The sequence below is a fragment of the Chanos chanos genome, chromosome 13, assembly GCF_902362185.1.
Source record: "Chanos chanos chromosome 13, fChaCha1.1, whole genome shotgun sequence".
Classification (NCBI taxonomy): domain Eukaryota; kingdom Metazoa; phylum Chordata; class Actinopteri; order Gonorynchiformes; family Chanidae; genus Chanos; species Chanos chanos.
The window spans coordinates 85,166-105,000 of record NC_044507.1 but is presented as its reverse complement, the minus strand read 5'-3'; the positions used below and the strand labels follow the sequence as shown (position 1 = coordinate 105,000).

The 19,835-nt window shown below is 41.5% G+C and overlaps 1 protein-coding gene across 1 annotated transcript; it reads left to right on the top strand.

Annotated features, from left to right (window-relative positions):
- The first annotated feature begins 1,095 nt into the window (after nt 1–1,095).
- On the top strand, nt 1,096–17,274 carry LOC115826541 (sialic acid-binding Ig-like lectin 10). The gene is made up of 10 exons (XM_030790416.1): nt 1,096–1,235; nt 8,891–8,945; nt 10,678–10,741; nt 10,836–11,198; nt 11,417–11,725; nt 11,931–12,197; nt 12,381–12,680; nt 13,165–13,264; nt 15,662–15,770; nt 16,855–17,274. The coding sequence occupies exons 1-10, from the start codon at nt 1,096–1,098 to the stop codon at nt 17,272–17,274; spliced, it is 2,127 nt and encodes a 708-aa protein (XP_030646276.1).
- The last annotated feature ends 2,561 nt before the right edge of the window (nt 17,275–19,835 follow it).

Here is a 19,835-nt window from a genome sequence, read left to right as displayed (position 1 = left end):
ACTGAAGATGGACAGTCTTACCTTTACTGCCATCAGTTACAAAACAACATTACAGTGAGAGACGTTAAGAATCAACGTTCCATTTCCCTAAAGAAAAACCGAGGTTTAGCCGTAGTTTGAGCGCTCACTTAAATGCTTAAAAGATTAAAGCCACTATAACCGCGGTGTTAATAACACGCAATGCTTTAGCATGCTTTTGTTATTAGTGTCCAATAACACCTCTAATCACATCGAGTAAACGTATCTAAAAAACCTCACAAATAATATTCTAATAGTTATACGTTTTCACAAGTAAATTTGGGTGTAAAATAACAGCCTAAAAATATTACTGACGAGCCTCCCACCTCCCAAAGCCTCTCTGTATCTTGGAAACTGTCCTCTCCGTTTCTTCATTATCTACGGAAAAAAAGGTGAGAAACCCTATACTGCCACCTAGTGGGTTGGGGGAGACGAGGAGTGGTAGCACCAGCAGAGCGGGAGCAGGAGGACAGGATTTATGGAACGCCATTTAAATAAAAAATAAATAAATAAAGAAATACACAAATAAATAAATATGGCTATGAAACAAATCCTGAACTAAATAAATGAGCCAATAAGTTAATATATATATATATATATTTATATATATGTATAAATGAGTCAATATAGTTTAATAAATAAATAATCAGGTTTTTATTTAAAATGACGCGTTTCAAAGGACTACTTTTATTTATTTCAAGGGACTTTTATTTCATAACTCCACAATTATTTATTTCAGGGTACTTATATTTCATAATGCCACATTTCCATCTCTTATATTCAAATGAATGGGGCGTGGTTATCTCACATATTCGGACCAAAGCAACATCACTAGAGCAGCACTGGATGTATATGAAGTATGGAAGATATCGGTGGGCTCCACGCCAAGCTAACTGATCAACATGGTTTGTCAGCGGAAACTATTTTAGACCGTATAGAAGACTTTTTCGGAAATACTCGGGCGAATAAATGCTCTTCAAGATATCGACGTGGATGTCGAAGTTTTAAATTACTTGAGAATTGCTGATTGAGCACCGTGCTCATGTGGAAGATGTCCAAGTTACTTCAAGCATATAGATGCGGGACGCCCGCTTGGATATTCCAGGCGATATGCTCGCTACCTTTGTGTTGTCTGGTCTATCAACCCGAGAAATCACGGATCTGTTTGGTGTGTCACCTATCGCGATTCAGAGCAGATCGGCCGAAGAAGACCTAAGGTAAGTTACTTGTGCCAACGTAAGATCAATTATTGCTCTATCGAGCTAACGTCACAGAAATGAGAGACTGATCGGCAAAACATTTACAATACAGGTAGACGCCTAAAGACGCCATGGTCGGTAAACAAAATGAAAACATGACTGACATTAAACAGTTATTCAGTCTTGTGTAGCAATATGACAGACGAGGAGACGGGGGAAACGCAGTATGAGTGGCATTTAATTCTCCCAGAAAATCGTTGTGTAGCAGACAGGCGGATAGCACAGTTGTTCGTTAGTTCAAGTTGGCTAAAACGTTAATGTTAACATTACACACCACAGGTTAGGCCATTAACAGTTATTATTAATACATGTATTTCCACCAGAAAATCGTGAGAAAACAAGACACAGGTGGATAGCACAGTTGTTTACGAACTTACAAATTAAGATGCAGTCACTGTATTAGTATCAAGTAACATCTCTGATTTTAGTCATTATTACTCTGTCTGTACTTAGTGCTAGTGCTATGAACTGAAAACCCACCTTTTCAGAGCCCACCTGTCCCCCACTGCCAAACCTCCCTTTCTATGTCACACACACACACACAAATCTGCTCAGGATGACAAAGTCCTACATGTTAAGTTAAAAACAAACCAGTACAAACATGAAAGATTAACAAACCAAACATAAAATTATTGTAATAAATAATAACGATTAACAATAATTTAATTTTACTTATAAAGTACTTTATCTAGAAGTCAGAGCACTTTACAATAAATATGAAAGACACTGTGTAGCATAGTACTATATTACTATAACAAGACAATAAATATAGTGTCACACAGGTAAGCATATGCATACATCCTACATGCATAGCACAGGAGGATACAGAGGGAGAGAGAGAGAGAGAGAGAGAGAAAGAGAAACCTAAAGGATTGACTCCACTGTCCCTCTGATGATGTCATGGGTTTCGACACCCAGGATCTCCCTTATGGCCAGGACCCAGTTTAACATCTTCCAACCAAGAATGGAATGGACTGGAATTGTGATATAGTGTGTGTTTGTCCTCTCTTCTGCCCAAAGGTCAGTGGATACAGCGCAGTCTGGGCACTAAAGGAATTGAGTATCACATTAACTGTTATTTTAGGCCTCACAGTTTAGGATATTAAGAGCCCAACATTAAACATTACAAAATGTAGAGGTAGTGTAGCCTGGCCTACCTGTTGGAGCTCTTCCATAATGTATTTCTTCACTTTCTCAGACTCGCCTTCAACATGACGAGAAAATATACGTGCATTCGGCAGGACTTCCCGACCCCGACACTGCCCCCGTATTTAGCACCCATGTGAAGGAGCTTCTGACTAACACTGATTTAGCCTTAGCCCTCTTGTTACGTCCCTGGTGGAGTGTGGTATCTAGGGGTATGTAGGGGGGACGTAGCATGAAGGAACCCACCACCTGTGCTGGTTTTGGGACGGTAGGATGGGGGAGGAAAACACGGACACGGGGAATCAGTGTGGGAAAAAAAGTGCATGATATATTTGGAATATTTACAAAAAGTTTACAAGTAGATATTTACAAAAATATGTACAGAGATATATTTACAAGGACACACAAAACACACGAAAGTGGGAGAGGACGACAAACGGTACCAAAGAAATGAAACTAGTAAAACAAAAACCACCCTAAATGTCTACACCGAAAAACACACACTAGACTACAACACAAAAAGGTGGCAGAGCCAGAGGAAACCTGACTACACTAACTATCTAGTAACAAAAATACAGGAGTGGCACCCGCCTCTAACCTAACCCTATGCAGCGTGATCACTACCGCAGGGATCCCCTTCTTTACCTGTCGTTCTCCCAGCAATAACCAAAACACCAAAGAGCGCAATCCACAAACAAAGTCAATAAACAAAAATTCAGGGTCGAACACAGAACGGCAAGTTTGCAATAATAGTAGAAACACACGAAAGGCAACAACGAGATCGAAATCTAACACACAGCACATCCAGCGTCTTTAAATGTTGGTGCTTCGCGTCTGGTTGGCTAAACCACGAGGGGCACTTCCTCCCTGGTTGGTTGAACGGGAGGGGGGGGGGGGGGCGGCAGGGCACAACATCAGGCCAGATGAGATTGCCATCCCGCCATAGCTGGGTACCTGTGTCAGGAGAGAGAGAGAGAGAGAGACGCAAAGGAAACAAGGCACACAAATAAAACACACAGTGCACCGCACGTAACACTCTACAACCATGAAGAGTGTTACGAGCAGCGCACATGCGAGCAATCGTGTTAGTTAGACGAGACTTGACCGCCTTACAAACCTTATGATTTTTGGCTGCATTTCACTGCCACCTGCTTTGTGTGTCTCTGAGTGTGTCTCTGAAGGCCACCCCTCCCTGAGTCAGTGGTGTATTTTATAGCAACTTTACACAACTAACAGACAGCATACAGAGTTTTAACACTCACTCTCGACTCCTCGGACTCTATTTAAAACTGTAGACCTGCCCAAAAGCTCTGTCAGTTTGATAGATCATTTTCCTTGCTTTGCGTTGCAATGCTGTCTTCGTCTAAGCTGAGTTCGACTCCATTGTTGGCAAATTTTTATTTATTTTTTTTGGCAGTGGCAGTTTTTTGGTGGCTGCACCATCTTCAATCCACACACGTCATGTACTGGTCAGGTGGCTGCCTGAAACCAACCAGCAACCAGCCACCAGAGCAGACAGGAGAGAATAAAAAGACAACAGAACGACTAGCATTATGTTCAAGATAAAGAAAATAGTGTTTATTTGTATTACAACTGCATATTAAAAACAGACCTGTTGTTTTTATGATTCCTGCTTCTGCCCACTCCCGTTGACTTTTTTCCCGTCCCGGTCACAAGACCCACAGGATTCCCGAAAAAATGTCAGCCTCTAATGTGTGTGTGTGCATCTGTCAGGAAGTCACCAGGAAGCTGGACGCAAGTGCAGAGATGTATTTTTAATGAGAAACAGGCGAATACAAACTAACACAGATTCCAACACAAGTAGAAAAGCAAACAGAAAAGCAAACGCCAAACTAAACTGGAAAGTAAACCAGGACCAAGACTTAGAAGAACCCTAGGAATAATACAAATAGGATTACGCTAGATACAGGGCGCTCAGAGTACACGTGGGCTTGTGTAGACCTCGCGACGACTATGGGAAACGGTGAGGTTTATAAAGAGGGGGCAATCAGGGAAAGCAAAGTGAACACAGGTGTGAATGATGAAGGGACAGGCCGATGATTAGGAAACCGGCGACGCCGATCGCTGAATGGCTGGAGTCGGTGCGGGAGGAGACGAAGTCGTTACAGTATCTGTGGGAGTATGTTTCTGTATTACAAGCTCAGATAAACCAACTAAAGGATATTTCACACAGCTGTGAGTGAAAACTGTGAGTCCTGTAATTGTATAGCTATATTTCCTGCAGTTAGGTTTTGCTCTGACTGACACACTTGTGAGAACATACTATTGTGTTAGTGCAGAAAAGAAGAAGTCACTGTGCTTAGTCATTCGTCATTAATGTTCTAGCAAGAACGCTGTATCATTCAGTTCCTAACAGACAAACATACTGTCAGAAGACTGTCAGCTAGTTTCTGTGTTTAAAGAAGAATAATGCCATTTAAGCATGTTCCACCCTAGATACGAATAGTCTGCCATTGTCTATCTCTCTCCAAGGTAAGAGAAATTCTTTTATTTCTCCGCGGTTATCATCAAAAACCTAATTTTGTTTTATGTTGATCTTTTATAATCATGGCGCTTATGTTGTTTTGATGCTGGTATTCTGCCTGGTGCAGCATGTATTTTAACTCCACAGTTTTAAATATTCAGTGCTTCATGGCATCATATGGAGATGGAGGAAACACTATTATCTGGAATCTGCATCTCTGTGAGCTGACGCGGGTTATAACTGCTGAACACTGCGTGAAAAGAGGTGTGTTCGGACTGGAATACTCCTGTATATTCCCGGATACTCCACAGATAGTCGGCTGTATCCGGCAGTTTGCAGCTCTGTTACGCGGCATGGAATACTCCTGAATATGTACCGTGTTTGGGGGTCTGCCTAGAGCCCTTAGTTGCCATGGTGAATAATCCCTTGGGGGTGCTTGCAGGGGAACATTTGCATTTCACACCTTGGGCCACTAGGTATCCTGCAATTGGTAAAAAGTCTTTCTTTGGATTAGTGGAGCAATGTCTTGCCCCTCCTCTAAAACACTTCCCCATTGGTCCGTTGTGGGTCCCCAGACATGAATTCATATTTATATTATTAATATTATTATTGTTATTATTATTATTATTGGTGGTGGTGTTTTATGTTCATAGGTAGATTGTATAGATAGTCTGGCAAACAAAAATGAATTACACAAATTTTATTATGAATAAGGAAAATACAGTATAATATAAATTATAAGGCATATAAATTGACAATTTTATATATATCTCTCAATGTACAACATATAACAGAATAGAATACATTAGAACAGAATACACTGTAATATCATAGTATATAATACAAATGCTTTTTGGGAGCATAAATGAAACTCTAAATGTTGAGCATTCCCAAGAACAACCCAGCTTCCGTGGTCTCTATTCTGTAGCACCCCACACAGTGCAGACATCTCTGTGCTAGTCGGGAGGACCCACGCTGGCCTTCCATCCAAGATGGCGGTGTCCTCTTCAGAAATTATCTCTACTGATGCGGTCCTCCATATGGCAGCCTCTTCCTCAGTTTAAAGAACACTAGCTCTGGCCTTGTGCAGATGCAAAACACAGTGAAAACAGAAATTAGATCACTGAAAATAGCAAATGGAGAAAAAGTCTAAGAACTACTGGGGAAATGATGTTTTGACTTACTCTTCTCCTCCTTTGCCTCGTTTGAGTGGCGATCCTGCCCCCCTCTTTGTTCTCTGGATTCACCCGGTAATTCTTTCGAATAGTCTCAATAGGTCTTGCAGGATGCTAGAGAGAAAAAAAAGCAGAGAAGAAAGGAAGATTGATTAAAAGTTTGGTTAGAATTCCAAGCACTGCTATGAAACAATCGCGACGATATAGTCTACCAACAAAATACGTTGTCTTACCTTGTCCGTGGATCATATCTGTGCGTGTTGTTTTCAGCATTATGCATTCACTGCACAGCTTCCTGTAGAAGCAAAATTAATACAAGAGTTTCGTTCGGACTCGGCGTTGGAAAAATTGGATATTCCCGGCGCACGAGTAGCCTCTCCACTCCACTGTCCGTTTGAAAACTCAAGTGTTCTTTTGCAAGCCATTTTCAAAATGCACACTATCGACAGAATACGGAGTACAACTTCTGTAATCCTTCTGTGACCTGCTTTTCCTACGTACAGGTAACCCCTTCCCCAAAGCAAATTTCACGCTGCAGTTGCACACAATGCTATTGGTTACTGTCACTCTACGCCATGCACGCACAGAAAACTGATTGGACAGGACTCAACCTTAGATTCTAAGTGGGTGGTTTGAAAACGGGGCGCGTCCTCGTACTGAGGAGAAACATTCAAAACAAACAAGCGAGGAACAACAACAAAAACTCCTATGCCCTGTAAACTTTTTTTTTTAAAAAAAAAAACTCCTGTATCCTCTGTCCTGCATCCCTCATACTGAGATAACATCCCGCATTTTCGCTGGTTGTTTGGTTTTTAACGGTCAGAAATAAAAATATATGGATCCATTATTTTACCCGCCCGCACATGAGCCGCTTATGCCGCTGCGGCATAGTTTCTAATCTATTTAATAGCGCTATGTCAAAAGCAGTAAAAATGCAGCATAGCTGAGTTCTTTTAAAAGCCTTGCTTTCACCAAATGGCTGAGAGGAGAGCATTGAGGGCGGTCATCAAGAGGCTGTGGTGGCCGTCAATCAAACTGTGCAGCTGTGTGGCCGACGAATTTCTTTGCTACGTCATAAAAACCAAACTAAGTAAAACTTTACAGATATGAAAGTAAACGCTGTCAGCCGACATCATGGTGAAAAAGAAAGGAAAAAGTTCTTTTATCCCTTCTGACCATGCTACTCATCCAATAGAGATTTTGGCTTGATATAAAGATTTGCATTGAAATTGTTTTATTTTATGTAATATTTTATTTTGAGCCTTATTTATTCTTATAGTTGGATTTGGTCAGGGGTTTAACTTGAAAGACTTGAGCTGTATGATGCCTGCTGCTTTGCTTAAGTACAGTTGCCTTTGATGGGCCTGTAATGGCCAATGCATGTTGGATGTCTATCAATACAAGTGTATACAAGTGTTTCTTATTCAGTTAGACTGACATTATATCTAAGTTTTACATCATCTCTCAGCATTAGGAACATGTCCCACATTGTCCCACACAAACTTACTACTTGTCCCCCAGTTGGCATTTGGTCTGTTTGCATCTGGTCACCCTGTACCTTTGACACCAAGTAAAGGACAGTTGCATAACCATCAAATATGTAATTAATGAACCTCTCATTTAGACTTTTTTTAAATTATGTTTTCAGTGTGTTTTTGTATGTTCCATTTGAAGTGTCCATTGTAATTTAGCTGCATGACAGAGCAATGACATTAAAGGCTACATGGGCCTACCAGTGCTGTATTATACACCATGCAACACCTAACAAGTTTGTGTGGTTATCAAAATATAGCCTAAATATTACATATAGGCTAACTGATAGAAAGTTACAGCGAGGAAGGGGGGCAGGCTTCTATACCCAGTCCCACCTTGACCACTGACTGTTATTAGCATTTGAAAGGCCAAGCCATCAGCTAACAACTGTGGTCACGCGGATGCCCGAAAACTGCCGTCTAACAGCTGTATTTGGACATTTGCGGGAGTTTTCAGGTCCGCATGACAAAGTTCTGCGGGCATCCGAATACCTCCGGAAAACAGCAGGTTTAGCGGAAGTTTACTTTGTCCAGATATTTCCGAATATACCACTTTTCATGCAGTGGAAAGCAGTAACTGATGGAGGAAGTGACTGATGTATTTTGTAAGTGATGTCTGTGTCTGATGTAGTTGTTGACCTGATGTAGGTTAAAATATGTATGCAATGAAGGTTGTGACTGATGTAACATAAAAATAGTCAGGGGCTGTTGAAAGGTGAATATCAAAATGACTAAGATGCAGAAATGAGTGACATTTACAGTGTCAGATAATCGGTAAACATTCATGCCCTGTGTTACCTTTCCCGTGTTCTTCCCCTGACCGTGTGTGGTCAGGGGATACAGGGTAGCCAACTCGGGGGAACTTCCCCAAACTTCGCTTTTCCTCCCTGCAGTCGGCAAACAGAAGTGACTCCGGACTCCGTGATTAAGCTTGAGATCGAGTGGCTTTATTGCCATGAGACAAACACAGTTTTACAAAAAATGAAAAAAAAACCCCAATAAAATAATATCCTTCCCAGGGTTGTTTTCCTGTTAACCGTTCATACATTACACGCCCCCTACTGATTAACTTTTCGCCAGTCTTCTCTTCAACACTACAGTACCCATAATGCATTGCCCTTAAAGCAATTTTACATTTTACAACACCTGGCATCCTGAGAGAGGCCACGCCCATCAGGATAGAAATTCTCCACCATTGGATGATGATGGTAATCACTCAGAATGGGTGTGAATTTATTGGTGTTTACCTTGCCCTCTCACGGTACGTCTCCACAGCTGCGAATTTCGCATCGCTCTCATTGAGCAAAATCTCACTAATGTTGTGGAATTGGTGAGAATTTGCAGAAGCATGCGAAATCGAGATGCCAAATTTTCAACTTTATGCAAATGAGAAGCGTGTGAGAACCAATCAGTCCAGCGTGTGATGTGTTTGGTACGTGCCATTTTCTAGAGAGGCGGGAGTAACAAATAAAGTCTGACCAAGATGGTGGAGGCTAAGGGCTACATGTAGCTTGAAAACATATACATGATTAAATGATGTATGGGCAACCATTTATGTCTACATCAACACAGGTTGTTATTTACATGATACATGAATTTAGTCAGGGCCAGAGTGGTACAAAATGCCTAAATCCTGATCTGCATAATGTATCATAAAGTTGAAGATTGTCAGTTAACAAACATGCCTCAACAAGTGAGTGACATTGCTACTCCAAGCCATGGTGACCACAACAGTGGGAAGTGGCTGCACCCACAAGTTTTATACATGACCCCAAAAATAAAGGGACATTAGTTGATTTAATTGTTGAAGAAACATTACATTTTGTGGAGGCCCCTGCTTTTGATGTGTCCTCATTTACTTAGCATAATACAGGTGTTTCCTATGGTAATCTAAACCTTGTATCACTAATCCCATTCTATCGGGTGACAAACCAAAAATCTGATCCTCAGTTCCAGTTATTGCTGTCACACCTCTGGCCAGTCAAACTCTGCCTGCTAACCACTATTTAAACAATGCATTGTCCAGTTGTCAGTCGCACCTGTTCCCTGTAAATTTACTCATCTAACTCTGTGTGTAAATTCTCCTGAGTTTCCCTTTGTTAGTTGCGAAGTCTCATGCTTATGAGTCTTCTGAGCTGTGCTGGTCTTGTGTTGTTTCCTTGAGCTTTTTGATTTGTGATTTAGCCTTCAGTAGACAATTAATTGTGTAATGAACTTTTCCTTTTTCTGACACTGAATTTTGGTTATGTTTTGGGATGAAAATAGCCCACAGTTGCATCCAGCAACAGTGTGAATTCATTAAAACTGCAAAGTAACCTGGCTTGAAAACTCTTTTCACAACCCCAAGAGACCAAAAAGACATGATTTACATGTGAAAAAGACAGCTTGACAATGTGAAAAAAGACCTGCTTGATCATGTGAATCTGCTGCACTTTGTTAGGCACTAAGCCAACATCAGTGATGGGTCACTTATGCATTCTTAACGCTCCAGACAGGAACGGCTGACATTGTTAGTACTGTTAGATTTGCTCTAACATTTCTGAGATATTTTTACAGCATTTTTGTATTGGACTCATCAGTGTTGACACTGGTATTATTTAACTTCTGTAAATTATTAGATGTTTCTGAAAACATTTTCCTGTCTCTTCATTTCTTAGCTTTCCACAAAAGATATCAGAATTGATTTTAAAGATTTCATTGTTGTTGAAACTGATGGTGTTCAGATAGGGCTGCATTGAGTATCTGTGTTGTGAGAACGGTACTATGATAATGTTTCAGCCATGCTGTATCATGAATTTACATATGACTGGAATTGACCAATCAGCATTCAGAACTATGGAGAACTTTGCATTTCATATTGTAATTTAATTTAAGAGTAATAAACCTAGATCACATCACAGCTAACATTGACCATAACACTGTACAAATTTTTGTATTGTTCAGTGTGTCTAATTCAGTCTTCTGCTTTTTTTCATTGTTTCAGTGCCTTAAATTACGCGTGGTGTTTCAAAACAGCAAACTAAGTTTTTTTGGCGTGTGTGTGTTTTGTCTTGTTTCTCCAGGTGCTCTGTACAGAAAACAGTGATATGGCTGAGAGACTTCTCCTTATAGGCTGTCTGCTGCAAGGTGTGCGCATACGTGTGTGTGTGTGTGTGTGTGTGTGTGTGTGTTTCTGTCCATGTGTTTCAGTAGTGACACTGTTGTGTAATTTGTGTTGTAGGTGTGGTGTGTAGACATTTCTCCATCTCCCTCCCAGACAGTATAAAAACCCTGAGTGGATCCTGTGTCCTCATACCCTGCACATTCGACATTCCAGAGAACTATGAGGGAGACCTGACTGACAAAGCTAAGGGAATCTGGTACAAAGATCAGATCAGTGATCATAACAAGGTGTTTGACTCCGGTACTCCAGACAAAAACAAGATCAGAGGGGAAATCATTGGAGACCTAACTGTGAAAAACTGCACCACAGTCCTCTATGACTTCAGTCAGAAACACAGCGGTGAATTCATCTTTAGACTAGAGGGTCTTAACGGACTAAAATATAATTTTGCAATGAAAAAGGTCCAGGTAACGGCCACAGGTAAACAATATACTTTTTTGTGTTTCTGTAGTTTAGATTTACTGCGATTAACAGTCTTCAGCACCTCAAAACATCAGTCTTTGTTTATATACGGAAATATTACAGATCGTTACTGTGCCATTTCATTATGGTTATGTTTAATCACCGTTGATTAATTGTTTTAATGTGATTCATGCATTCGATCAAAAATCTCAGTTCCAAATCTCTGTCTGTCTCAGACGATCCACCCAAAGTTTCACTGAGGCCAGATAAAGTGGAGGTGATGGAAGGGGAGAGTGTGAGATTTAACTGCTCTGCTGAAGCCTCCTGTCCCTCTCTGGGCCCCATGCTCACCTGGAGCCCCAGGCTGAATATGTCTGAGGAGAAACTCCAGGAGAAAATCAGTCCGATTACACACATGACCTCTGTTCTGACCTTCACTGCTACTCCTCTGCACCACGGAGAGACCATCACCTGCACTGCCACTTACCAACTAAAGAACAACCAAACCAACACATCAGCCCGCTCTGCAACACTTAATGTCCTGTGTGAGATTTTTAACGTTTTTCAGCAAGTTGAAATTCTGGAAAGACTCTGTTTTAGAAGACTCTGTTTTTAATGCTTTACGTGTACTTATTAAATTGTACAATTTTCTAACACATTTTTAATTCAAATGCGGTCTCTTTTCACATGGAATTAAAGAGAGAGTCAGGCCCATAATGATATAGGTTTTATCAAATCTTCCCCGATTAGATTCTCCCAGGAACACGTCAGTGTCAGTCAGTCCCTCTGGATGGGTGTTAGAGGGCAGCTCTGTTACTCTGACCTGCCTCAGTGATGCCAACCCAGCAGTTCACAACTACACCTGGTACAGAGTCAGAGGAACGGAGATGGAGTTTATAGTGACTGGACAGAATCTCACTTTCAATAAGACCGATCCGACACACAGCGGACAGTACCGCTGTGAAGCCCAGAACGCACACGGAGTAGGAAACGCCACGGCACAGCTGGACATTCAGTGTGAGTTCTGCTCTGCCTGGTTTTCTCTTGACTGTTTAGAATCTGAGAGCTAATGATGCTAATGTAAACACAGAGATTCAAAGCTGATGTTCCATGACAGTAAAGGTTTCTGAGGAGACAGGATCAAGGCGCTCACTGGTCAGATTGAAGTGAGTTTGACCATCTATCTCTCCTTTTCTCCAGTTGCTCCTCAGATCTCTGTCTCCTCTGGTTGTAAGAAAAGTGAAGCTGAAATGCATTGTGTGTGTGAGAGTCGTGGGAGTCCCTCCCCAAGACTGGAGTGGTATCTGTCTGGACACCAAATAACCAACTCCTCCAACACAGTCATCACAGAGGAGCCACTGGGAGAGAAAGGCCTGAAGAGCTCATTCACTATGTGTCAATCACAGAAAGACACACCCACTCTGCTCTGTCTGAGCACCAATACCCTGGGCTCTGCCAGTCTGCTGTTTGCTAGTGTGTCAACTCCTCAGAGCACTCAAGGTCAGAAAAGCCTCACATAGTAACATGTTTCAATGCCATAATGGTATAGAAATATAAATTGAGGGAATTATATATTTCACAAAAAAGGAGCCAGCAAAAGGCAGGAAACAGAAAAGAAAGAACATGCTAGAAATACGTGAGAGGCCCTGTGCTCATGAAGGCAGAGCTTGTTGGTTGCAATGGCCATTAAAGCAGAAGCTATTCATTTCTATTGTATATAACTGTTCAGTCTTTCTTAGTCTATTTTGCCAAGAGCTGGATGGCCCACAGGTTTAATAATGTCAGAGGGAAATTAAATAGATCTAGTTGGTTCCTTTTTTAACATCCTTTTTCTCAGAGATAGTCTGTTGAAACATGTGAAGTCTCTCCCACCACAATCCAGTGATGAAACGCTATTATAAATTGTGAAACGGTCAGACCACAGGTCTAATGGTAAAGACAAAATGCACAACATAAAGTGCTTTTATTCGCTGAAAACCACTGATATTCTTGCCAGGGATCGACATGTGGTCTCTTCTGATTGGTGCTGCAGCGGGAGCCATCACCATGATGTTACTCTGCTTCATTGTGCATTTTAGCATGAGGTCAGATATCAAGAATACTTCATTAAGATTTCTGTTACCAAAACTCCTCATTTCAATCACATAATGATCACTGTTATTAGTAACATCTCACATATTCCTCATAATGATCCCTATTATTATTAATCTTTTACATATACAACAGTGATCTCTGTTAAGAAAACCCGTTTTATACAAACTTACTTTTAATGAATGAATATGTCATGTTTACATTGTTACTGGTCCAACCATGTTTCCATAAAGGACATCTGAATAAATTGGATTAAACAGTAACTGAACTAGTGACTGAGCAAACTGATTTTGCTTTTACAGATGCTGTCAACACAAAACTGCAATAAGGGGACAAGAGGACATTGCTGGATTTATTCAAACCGATGGAGTTAGTGACATGCACACACAATCTCACTCTCTCTCACACACACATACATACACACACACACACACACAGACCACACCCAAACACACATTCAGATATGTCCAGTCCAAGAGGACTGGATGACATCACTGGATGGTCCTGACTGATGGACTGAGTAAAACACACAGTTCACCAGATAACTCACTTTGTCACTGACTTTCCTTCACCTCCACTCCTTGGCTGTGTAGATGACTGATGAGGTATACTTGACTTAAGAATATTTAGCTATAGGAAAGACTAAGCAAATATACCTTTAACTTGGATTTAAAAATTGAGAGTGTGCCTGAACACCAAATCTTATTTGGAAGGCTTTTCCAAAGCTGTGAAGCTCTAAAGGAAAAGACTGCTGCCTGCTGTAACACATGAAATTTTAGGAACTACCATAAAACCTGTGCCCTGTGAACAGCGTAGATAAGGGGTCATTATAAGGAACTGGTAGATTGCTCAAGGAGCTTAAGTGCAAGACCATTTAGGGCCTTATAAGAACGCAACAGTAACTTGTAAGTAATATGATATTAAACAGGCAGTCAATGTAGAGAGCACAATACAGGGCTAACTGGTTGACAAATTTATAGCTCTGGTGACATTTACATTTATTCATTTAGCAGACACTTTTATCCAAAATGACTTCCAAGACTGAGAATGCAAGCCAGGCATATAGCCATAAGGAACTGTCTGTTTTATAAGTGCCACAACTGAGTTCAGTATTGGCCTAGATGGAAATACAAGAATGCTGAAGGAAAATAAGACAGTACACTACAAGTGCAAACTGCATTTTGCACCAGCTGGAACCTGTTAAAGGACTCTGAGGAACATCAAGCAAACAGAGCATTGCAGCATGTCACGATTTCCAGTAGAGTCTGGATGCATGCACAGGCTTTTCTCAGTTTTATTGGGATGAAACATGAAACAAAGGACTTCTTGAAACGTACAGAACATGCAACAGGATTCAAACACAGGATTCAAACACAGGATTCTTGAACATATTATTGACCATGCAACTCAAACAATAATTCAACTCACTTGACAAAAGCAACTCAATTCCACATAAAGAACAAATGGGAAAACCAGGAGTACTTAAACGAAACAGGGCAAGACTAAACTAACAGAACACAGGTGGAACCAATGGTTAAACTAACAAGGAGAAACAAAGGAAATAAAAAAACGGTCAGTAGAGGGGGAAAGAGAGAGCCAGGGTATAACACAGCAGTGCTGCCTGGTACTTATAAATGCAGTAGCTTTTCTGCATCTTGATGGGAGAGCAGTTTTCTAAGCTTGCTGTTGTCTCTTAAGTGGAAATAGGCTACAATGAATAGGTTTCCAATGTGAGAACCGAATAAGAGATTATCATCCATGATAACATCTAAGTCTTTAACAGATGTAGCAGACACAACACAGAAATCTGTGAATTTCAGTGTACAACCTTATGTCTAGCCACTTTAGGACTGAGTAACAATCGATTTTCTGTCCAAGAGAATTGAGAAACCGCTTTTGGTTTGACTGATATACACAGCTGTGCGTCATCGGGCTAACAAGGGAACAAGGGAGGCAGCATATGCAGTGTGAAAAGCAGCGGCCCGAGCACTGAGCCTTGAGGTACACCATTATTTGACTTCATTGCACGCACCATTTATGTGAACAAACTGGTAACATTCAGTCAGGATTAAAACCAGGGGAGTGCCTGTCCAATCATTGCAAACAAGATTTTCCAGCCTGTGTAGCAGGACTTAGACTTAGACTGCTTTTATCATCATTTCCACATATGCATGACTGCATGATTCATGCATACAGGGGAATGAGATTGCGTTACACAAGGACCACAGTGCCACATACAACAAATAAATAATGCACAATAAATATTATGAACAACAAAAAAAGTACTAAGTAATAAAATTTAAAAACAAAAATTATTAAGTAAAACCCTGTACAATATACAACACAGAATGCAATACAATACAGTATGATACAATGAAACTGTTCCATAGTCTGGTGGAGGCAGCACGGATGTGCCGGTACCTCCTGCCAGAGGGAAGGAGGGTGAAGTGGATGTGGGAAGGGTGGGTGGGGTCTTCCATGATGCTGAGCGCCTTCCGGGTGCACCGTGCATCGTAGATGGCCTGGATGGATGGGAGAGCAGTTCCTATGATGTTTCCAGCTATCTTCACTATCCACTGTAGGGACTTGCGGTTAGAGGCCTTGCAGTTCCCATTGCCAGACAGTGATACAGCTGGTCAGAATGCTCTCTGTGGTGCCTCTGTAGAATGTGGTGAGGATAGGTGGGGGGAGACTGGTCTTCTTCAGTCGCCGCAGGAAGTGGGGGGGGAAAAAAAGCACCTTTGAGCAAGGCTCTTAATCTGCAACTGCTCCCTGGGCGCTGCCACCTGTGGCACAGCTGCTGACAAAATTTGTTCATAATGGGCTGCTGTGGCCTAATGGTTAGAGAAGTGGGCTTGCGCCTGGAGGGTTGCCGGTTCAATCCTCAGGAATGGCAGGAAAAATGTGGGTGTGGGTGTGGGCATCGGCGGGGGAGGGGGAGTGGGTGAACAACACTTTCCCGTTGCACAGCTTGCCCTTGGGGAAAGGCACTTAACCCCTAACTGCCCCCCAGACAGGCATGCTGCCCACTGCTCCTGCTCATATATGTATGTTGTGGCCTGTTCACAGTGTGTGTGTGCACGATCACGGAGATTTACTTTATTTATTTTTATTTTTTTTACATATATATGTACACAACCTCAGAAGCACTCTGCTTGTGCAGCTGATGTAGGACTTCCGTCCAAAACATCCTGTTTCTTCTGGATATATATTTATATAATTTGCCCCCCCACACACAATCTGTCTGGCCCACCCTGTTACGGAGAGCTGGAGCTGGGCTTGGATACACAGTCATAATCTAAATACAAAGTCATTCAAGGTGTAAATACTGTAAGTCCTTCAAAACCTTGACAATAGCAGTTTCTGTGCTATGGCGTGGTCTAAAGCATGACTGAAAATCAAGATTATCCTGAGATGGAAGAAGAATGCACTGCAGAATGAAACTACAGAATATTGTATAGTGTTTACTACAAATAGGCTAACGCTATATTGTCCTAAGGAAACACACAACTGTATTTAATGACCAAATGATTTAACCTCTCCTTAATGCTCTGTTGTTCCCTCATTAATGTTTAATTCACAGGGTCCTGTACAGGCAGAAGAGTCTCTTTATGTCAACAAATCCATGCTTTCTGGACCATTGAGAGCCACACAAAACGACACAGAACTTCTCCACTATGCCGCCGTGGAATTCACCAAATATCAGGGTCAAGGGGTCACAAGGGAGGCCAGTGATGTCGCAGTTGCCTCCTCTGACATGTCAGAATATGCTGCCATCCATCACCACTGCTTGGAGCAAAACATAAAATCTGAAATTGGAGGGATGGATAAGCCTGAAGCAGCAGCAGATCTGGTGTTGGGTTCTACAGGGGGCTCCAAAGGACAAACTGAGCCAGATGAAGAAATAAAGGCCAGGGAGGTACTGATGAGTGAGGAACCAACCTATGGAAACATTGGTAGTCACAAGGCAGTTGCTATGGAAACAGAGGATGAAGGTGTGTAGAAGAAAAGAGATGTGGAATAAGTAAATGGTATGTGTAGGGTAGCATTTTTCAAGATTATGACTTTCAGTGTATATGACTATATATTATATGAGTGCATATGTATCAACTGCTGCTCAAGCGTTTAGAAATTTTGCAGAAAATCCAGTCTGTACCAAAAACTGTGATGTTTAGTACAAGAAATGAGAATGCCTCTCTTTTTGTCTCATTAGAGGAGTGTACATTTACTAACGAATTACTCTACTGTCAACACATTTATACAAGTATAGGCGCTTTCGCACCGAACAGTTCTAGGGTCTAATTCGATAGGAACTATTCCCTGTGGAGCTTCCCCTCGAACTACATTCGTTTTAGGGCCTTTTTTCTGTTTGCTTTCGCACCGCCAGTAGGAACACTGAAGTGACGTAAGCCGGCTGACGGTATAGCAGCTAAGAGCTGTTGTTTACGACTAACCAGGATAGCTGCACATTTTGAAGTACAATAATGACTTTTAAGACCTTTTAAATACCTCCAAAAGGAAAAAAAGAAATCGACAAACTAGATAGTATGCACAATGAGTTTTATTGAATTTGAATGACAGAAATATTGATTGCACATTAGATAACCTATAACTGCCTTCTCATTAACGAAAATAAAACTGTATGGCGATAGACCCAGTCCAATGGAGAAAATAATTTCCCAATGCATTTATGCATTTACCACCGCAGTAGCAGTGAATGACTTGATGGTACTTTTCGGGTGCTAGCATAGCGCTTGTGCCTGACGCCTGCTCGCAGCATCGTGTTTTTTTTTTTTTTTTCTTTTTCCCCGCCGCAGCCCTCAAATCGTATGCTGGATAAACACATTCTTATTTTAGGTTAAAATGCGGATCACAGCCACACAAGCGGACACACAAGCACCTACCGAAGCGGAGGTGTACGCTACCTCTTCAATGTACAAATATACATTGGACGTTGCAAAATGGTCATTGTTGGGGGATATAAAATACCGATAAAATAAAACATAAAAACCATGTGCCTCCTCCTACAATTCCAGACATTTTGAGACATGAATATCAAAAGCTAAATGAAATATGTTCTAAGACTTTATATTTTGCACGGATCTTTAAAAATGGCGGTTGCAATCATCGTATACCTGCGTCTGGACCAATGGCTGTACACCTACGTCACAAGGTTCCTATTGCGCTGCGAAAGTACCTACCCTGAAGTAGGAGCTAAAAAAGCCCCTCAAAACGGCGTTCTAAGAACTATGATCGTTCTAAGTTCCTGAGGTGTGAACACAGGGGGTACTTTCTCCAACAGTTCTAAGAACTATGGAAAAGGTCCTCCGGTGCGAAAGCGCCTTATAACTGATGTTTCTTTAGAACCAGATTTCTAAATATTTCTAAACATCTCACCAGAGTCAGCGCCACCCCTTGGGGGACTCTGAACTGGATTGGAATTGGCTTCTGCCCTATCCCAGACACTGTAGTCACAACCACTATATCACTCAAAATAGACTTCAGGTAGTTACAGTACACAAACACCTATTGTGTAGACATAGTTTGTTGGATGTGGTAACGTTAAAGGAGCTATATCACAGATGTCTAAATATATGTATACCTTTATAAGCAAACCGATATGATAGACTGTTACTGCAGACAGCACTGAAAATAAGAGGGGGCAGTAACTTATTAACTGAATTTTGTCAAAGTGTAAGGATAGCAATGAGAATAAGAATTATATAACAAAGCTTAAATGAACAGTGCTATGTATTTACATAATATGTAAACAACAGTAATAATGCACATGACATGTGAATAGTTTCAAGTTTTATTGTCATTTACTAGATAACAATGTAGACATCATTATCAGCAATGAAATTCTTGGGCTCGGGGCCAGCTCAACTTGCAGTGTAACAGTTAAATAACAATAAAGAACAATAAAGGTAAGGTAAATATAGGGGTACTATAGGGAGATTTATAAGGGGATTTATATATACATGAGCATAAATAGAATGTACAGAACCGAGAGTATAATTATAAGAGACATAGAGTAGGTGAATGGAGTGTGTAGTGGGTGAACAGTCCTGAGTGGAACAGTCTTAAAGTGCATGTGCAACAGCAACAGCATGTGCAGCAGCGTAGACAGTTGTGATGTACACAGTATCAGATTGGGTAGAGAACAGTGCAATATTGAGTCATTAGTGCAATGTATGTAGACAGTTATCAGACTGTTATCAGACTAAGGGTCTGAGGGTCCAAGCAGTGTCTGCAAGTGTAGTGTCAGTGGTTCAGGAGTCTGACTGCTTGGGGGAAAAAGCTGTCTCTGAACCTGCTGGTACGGGTCCGGATGCTCCTGTACTGTTTGCCGGATGGCAGGAGCGTGAACAGTCTATGGCTGGGATGGCTGGGGTCAGCGAGGATCCGCTGTGCCTTCCTCCTGCAGCGCTGGCTGTAGAGGTCCTGGATGGCTGGCAGCTCAGTCCTGGTGATGCGCTGCGCTGATCTGACCACTCTCTGCAGAGCTTTGCGGTCGTGAGCGGTGCAGCTGCCATACCAGGCCGTGATGCTGCCAGTCAGGAT

Bases quoted from the DNA above. Each gene is read 5' to 3' on its own strand.
- LOC115826541 (XM_030790416.1), top strand. From the start codon at position 1,096: ATGCGGGACGCCCGCTTGGATATTCCAGGCGATATGCTCGCTACCTTT. The intron at 8,946-10,677 runs GTGAGAATTTGC...TTGTTTCTCCAG, and splicing joins TCACTAATGTTGTGGAATTG to GTGCTCTGTACAGAAAACAG. The intron at 12,681-13,164 runs GTCAGAAAAGCC...GAAAACCACTGA, and splicing joins AACTCCTCAGAGCACTCAAG to TATTCTTGCCAGGGATCGAC.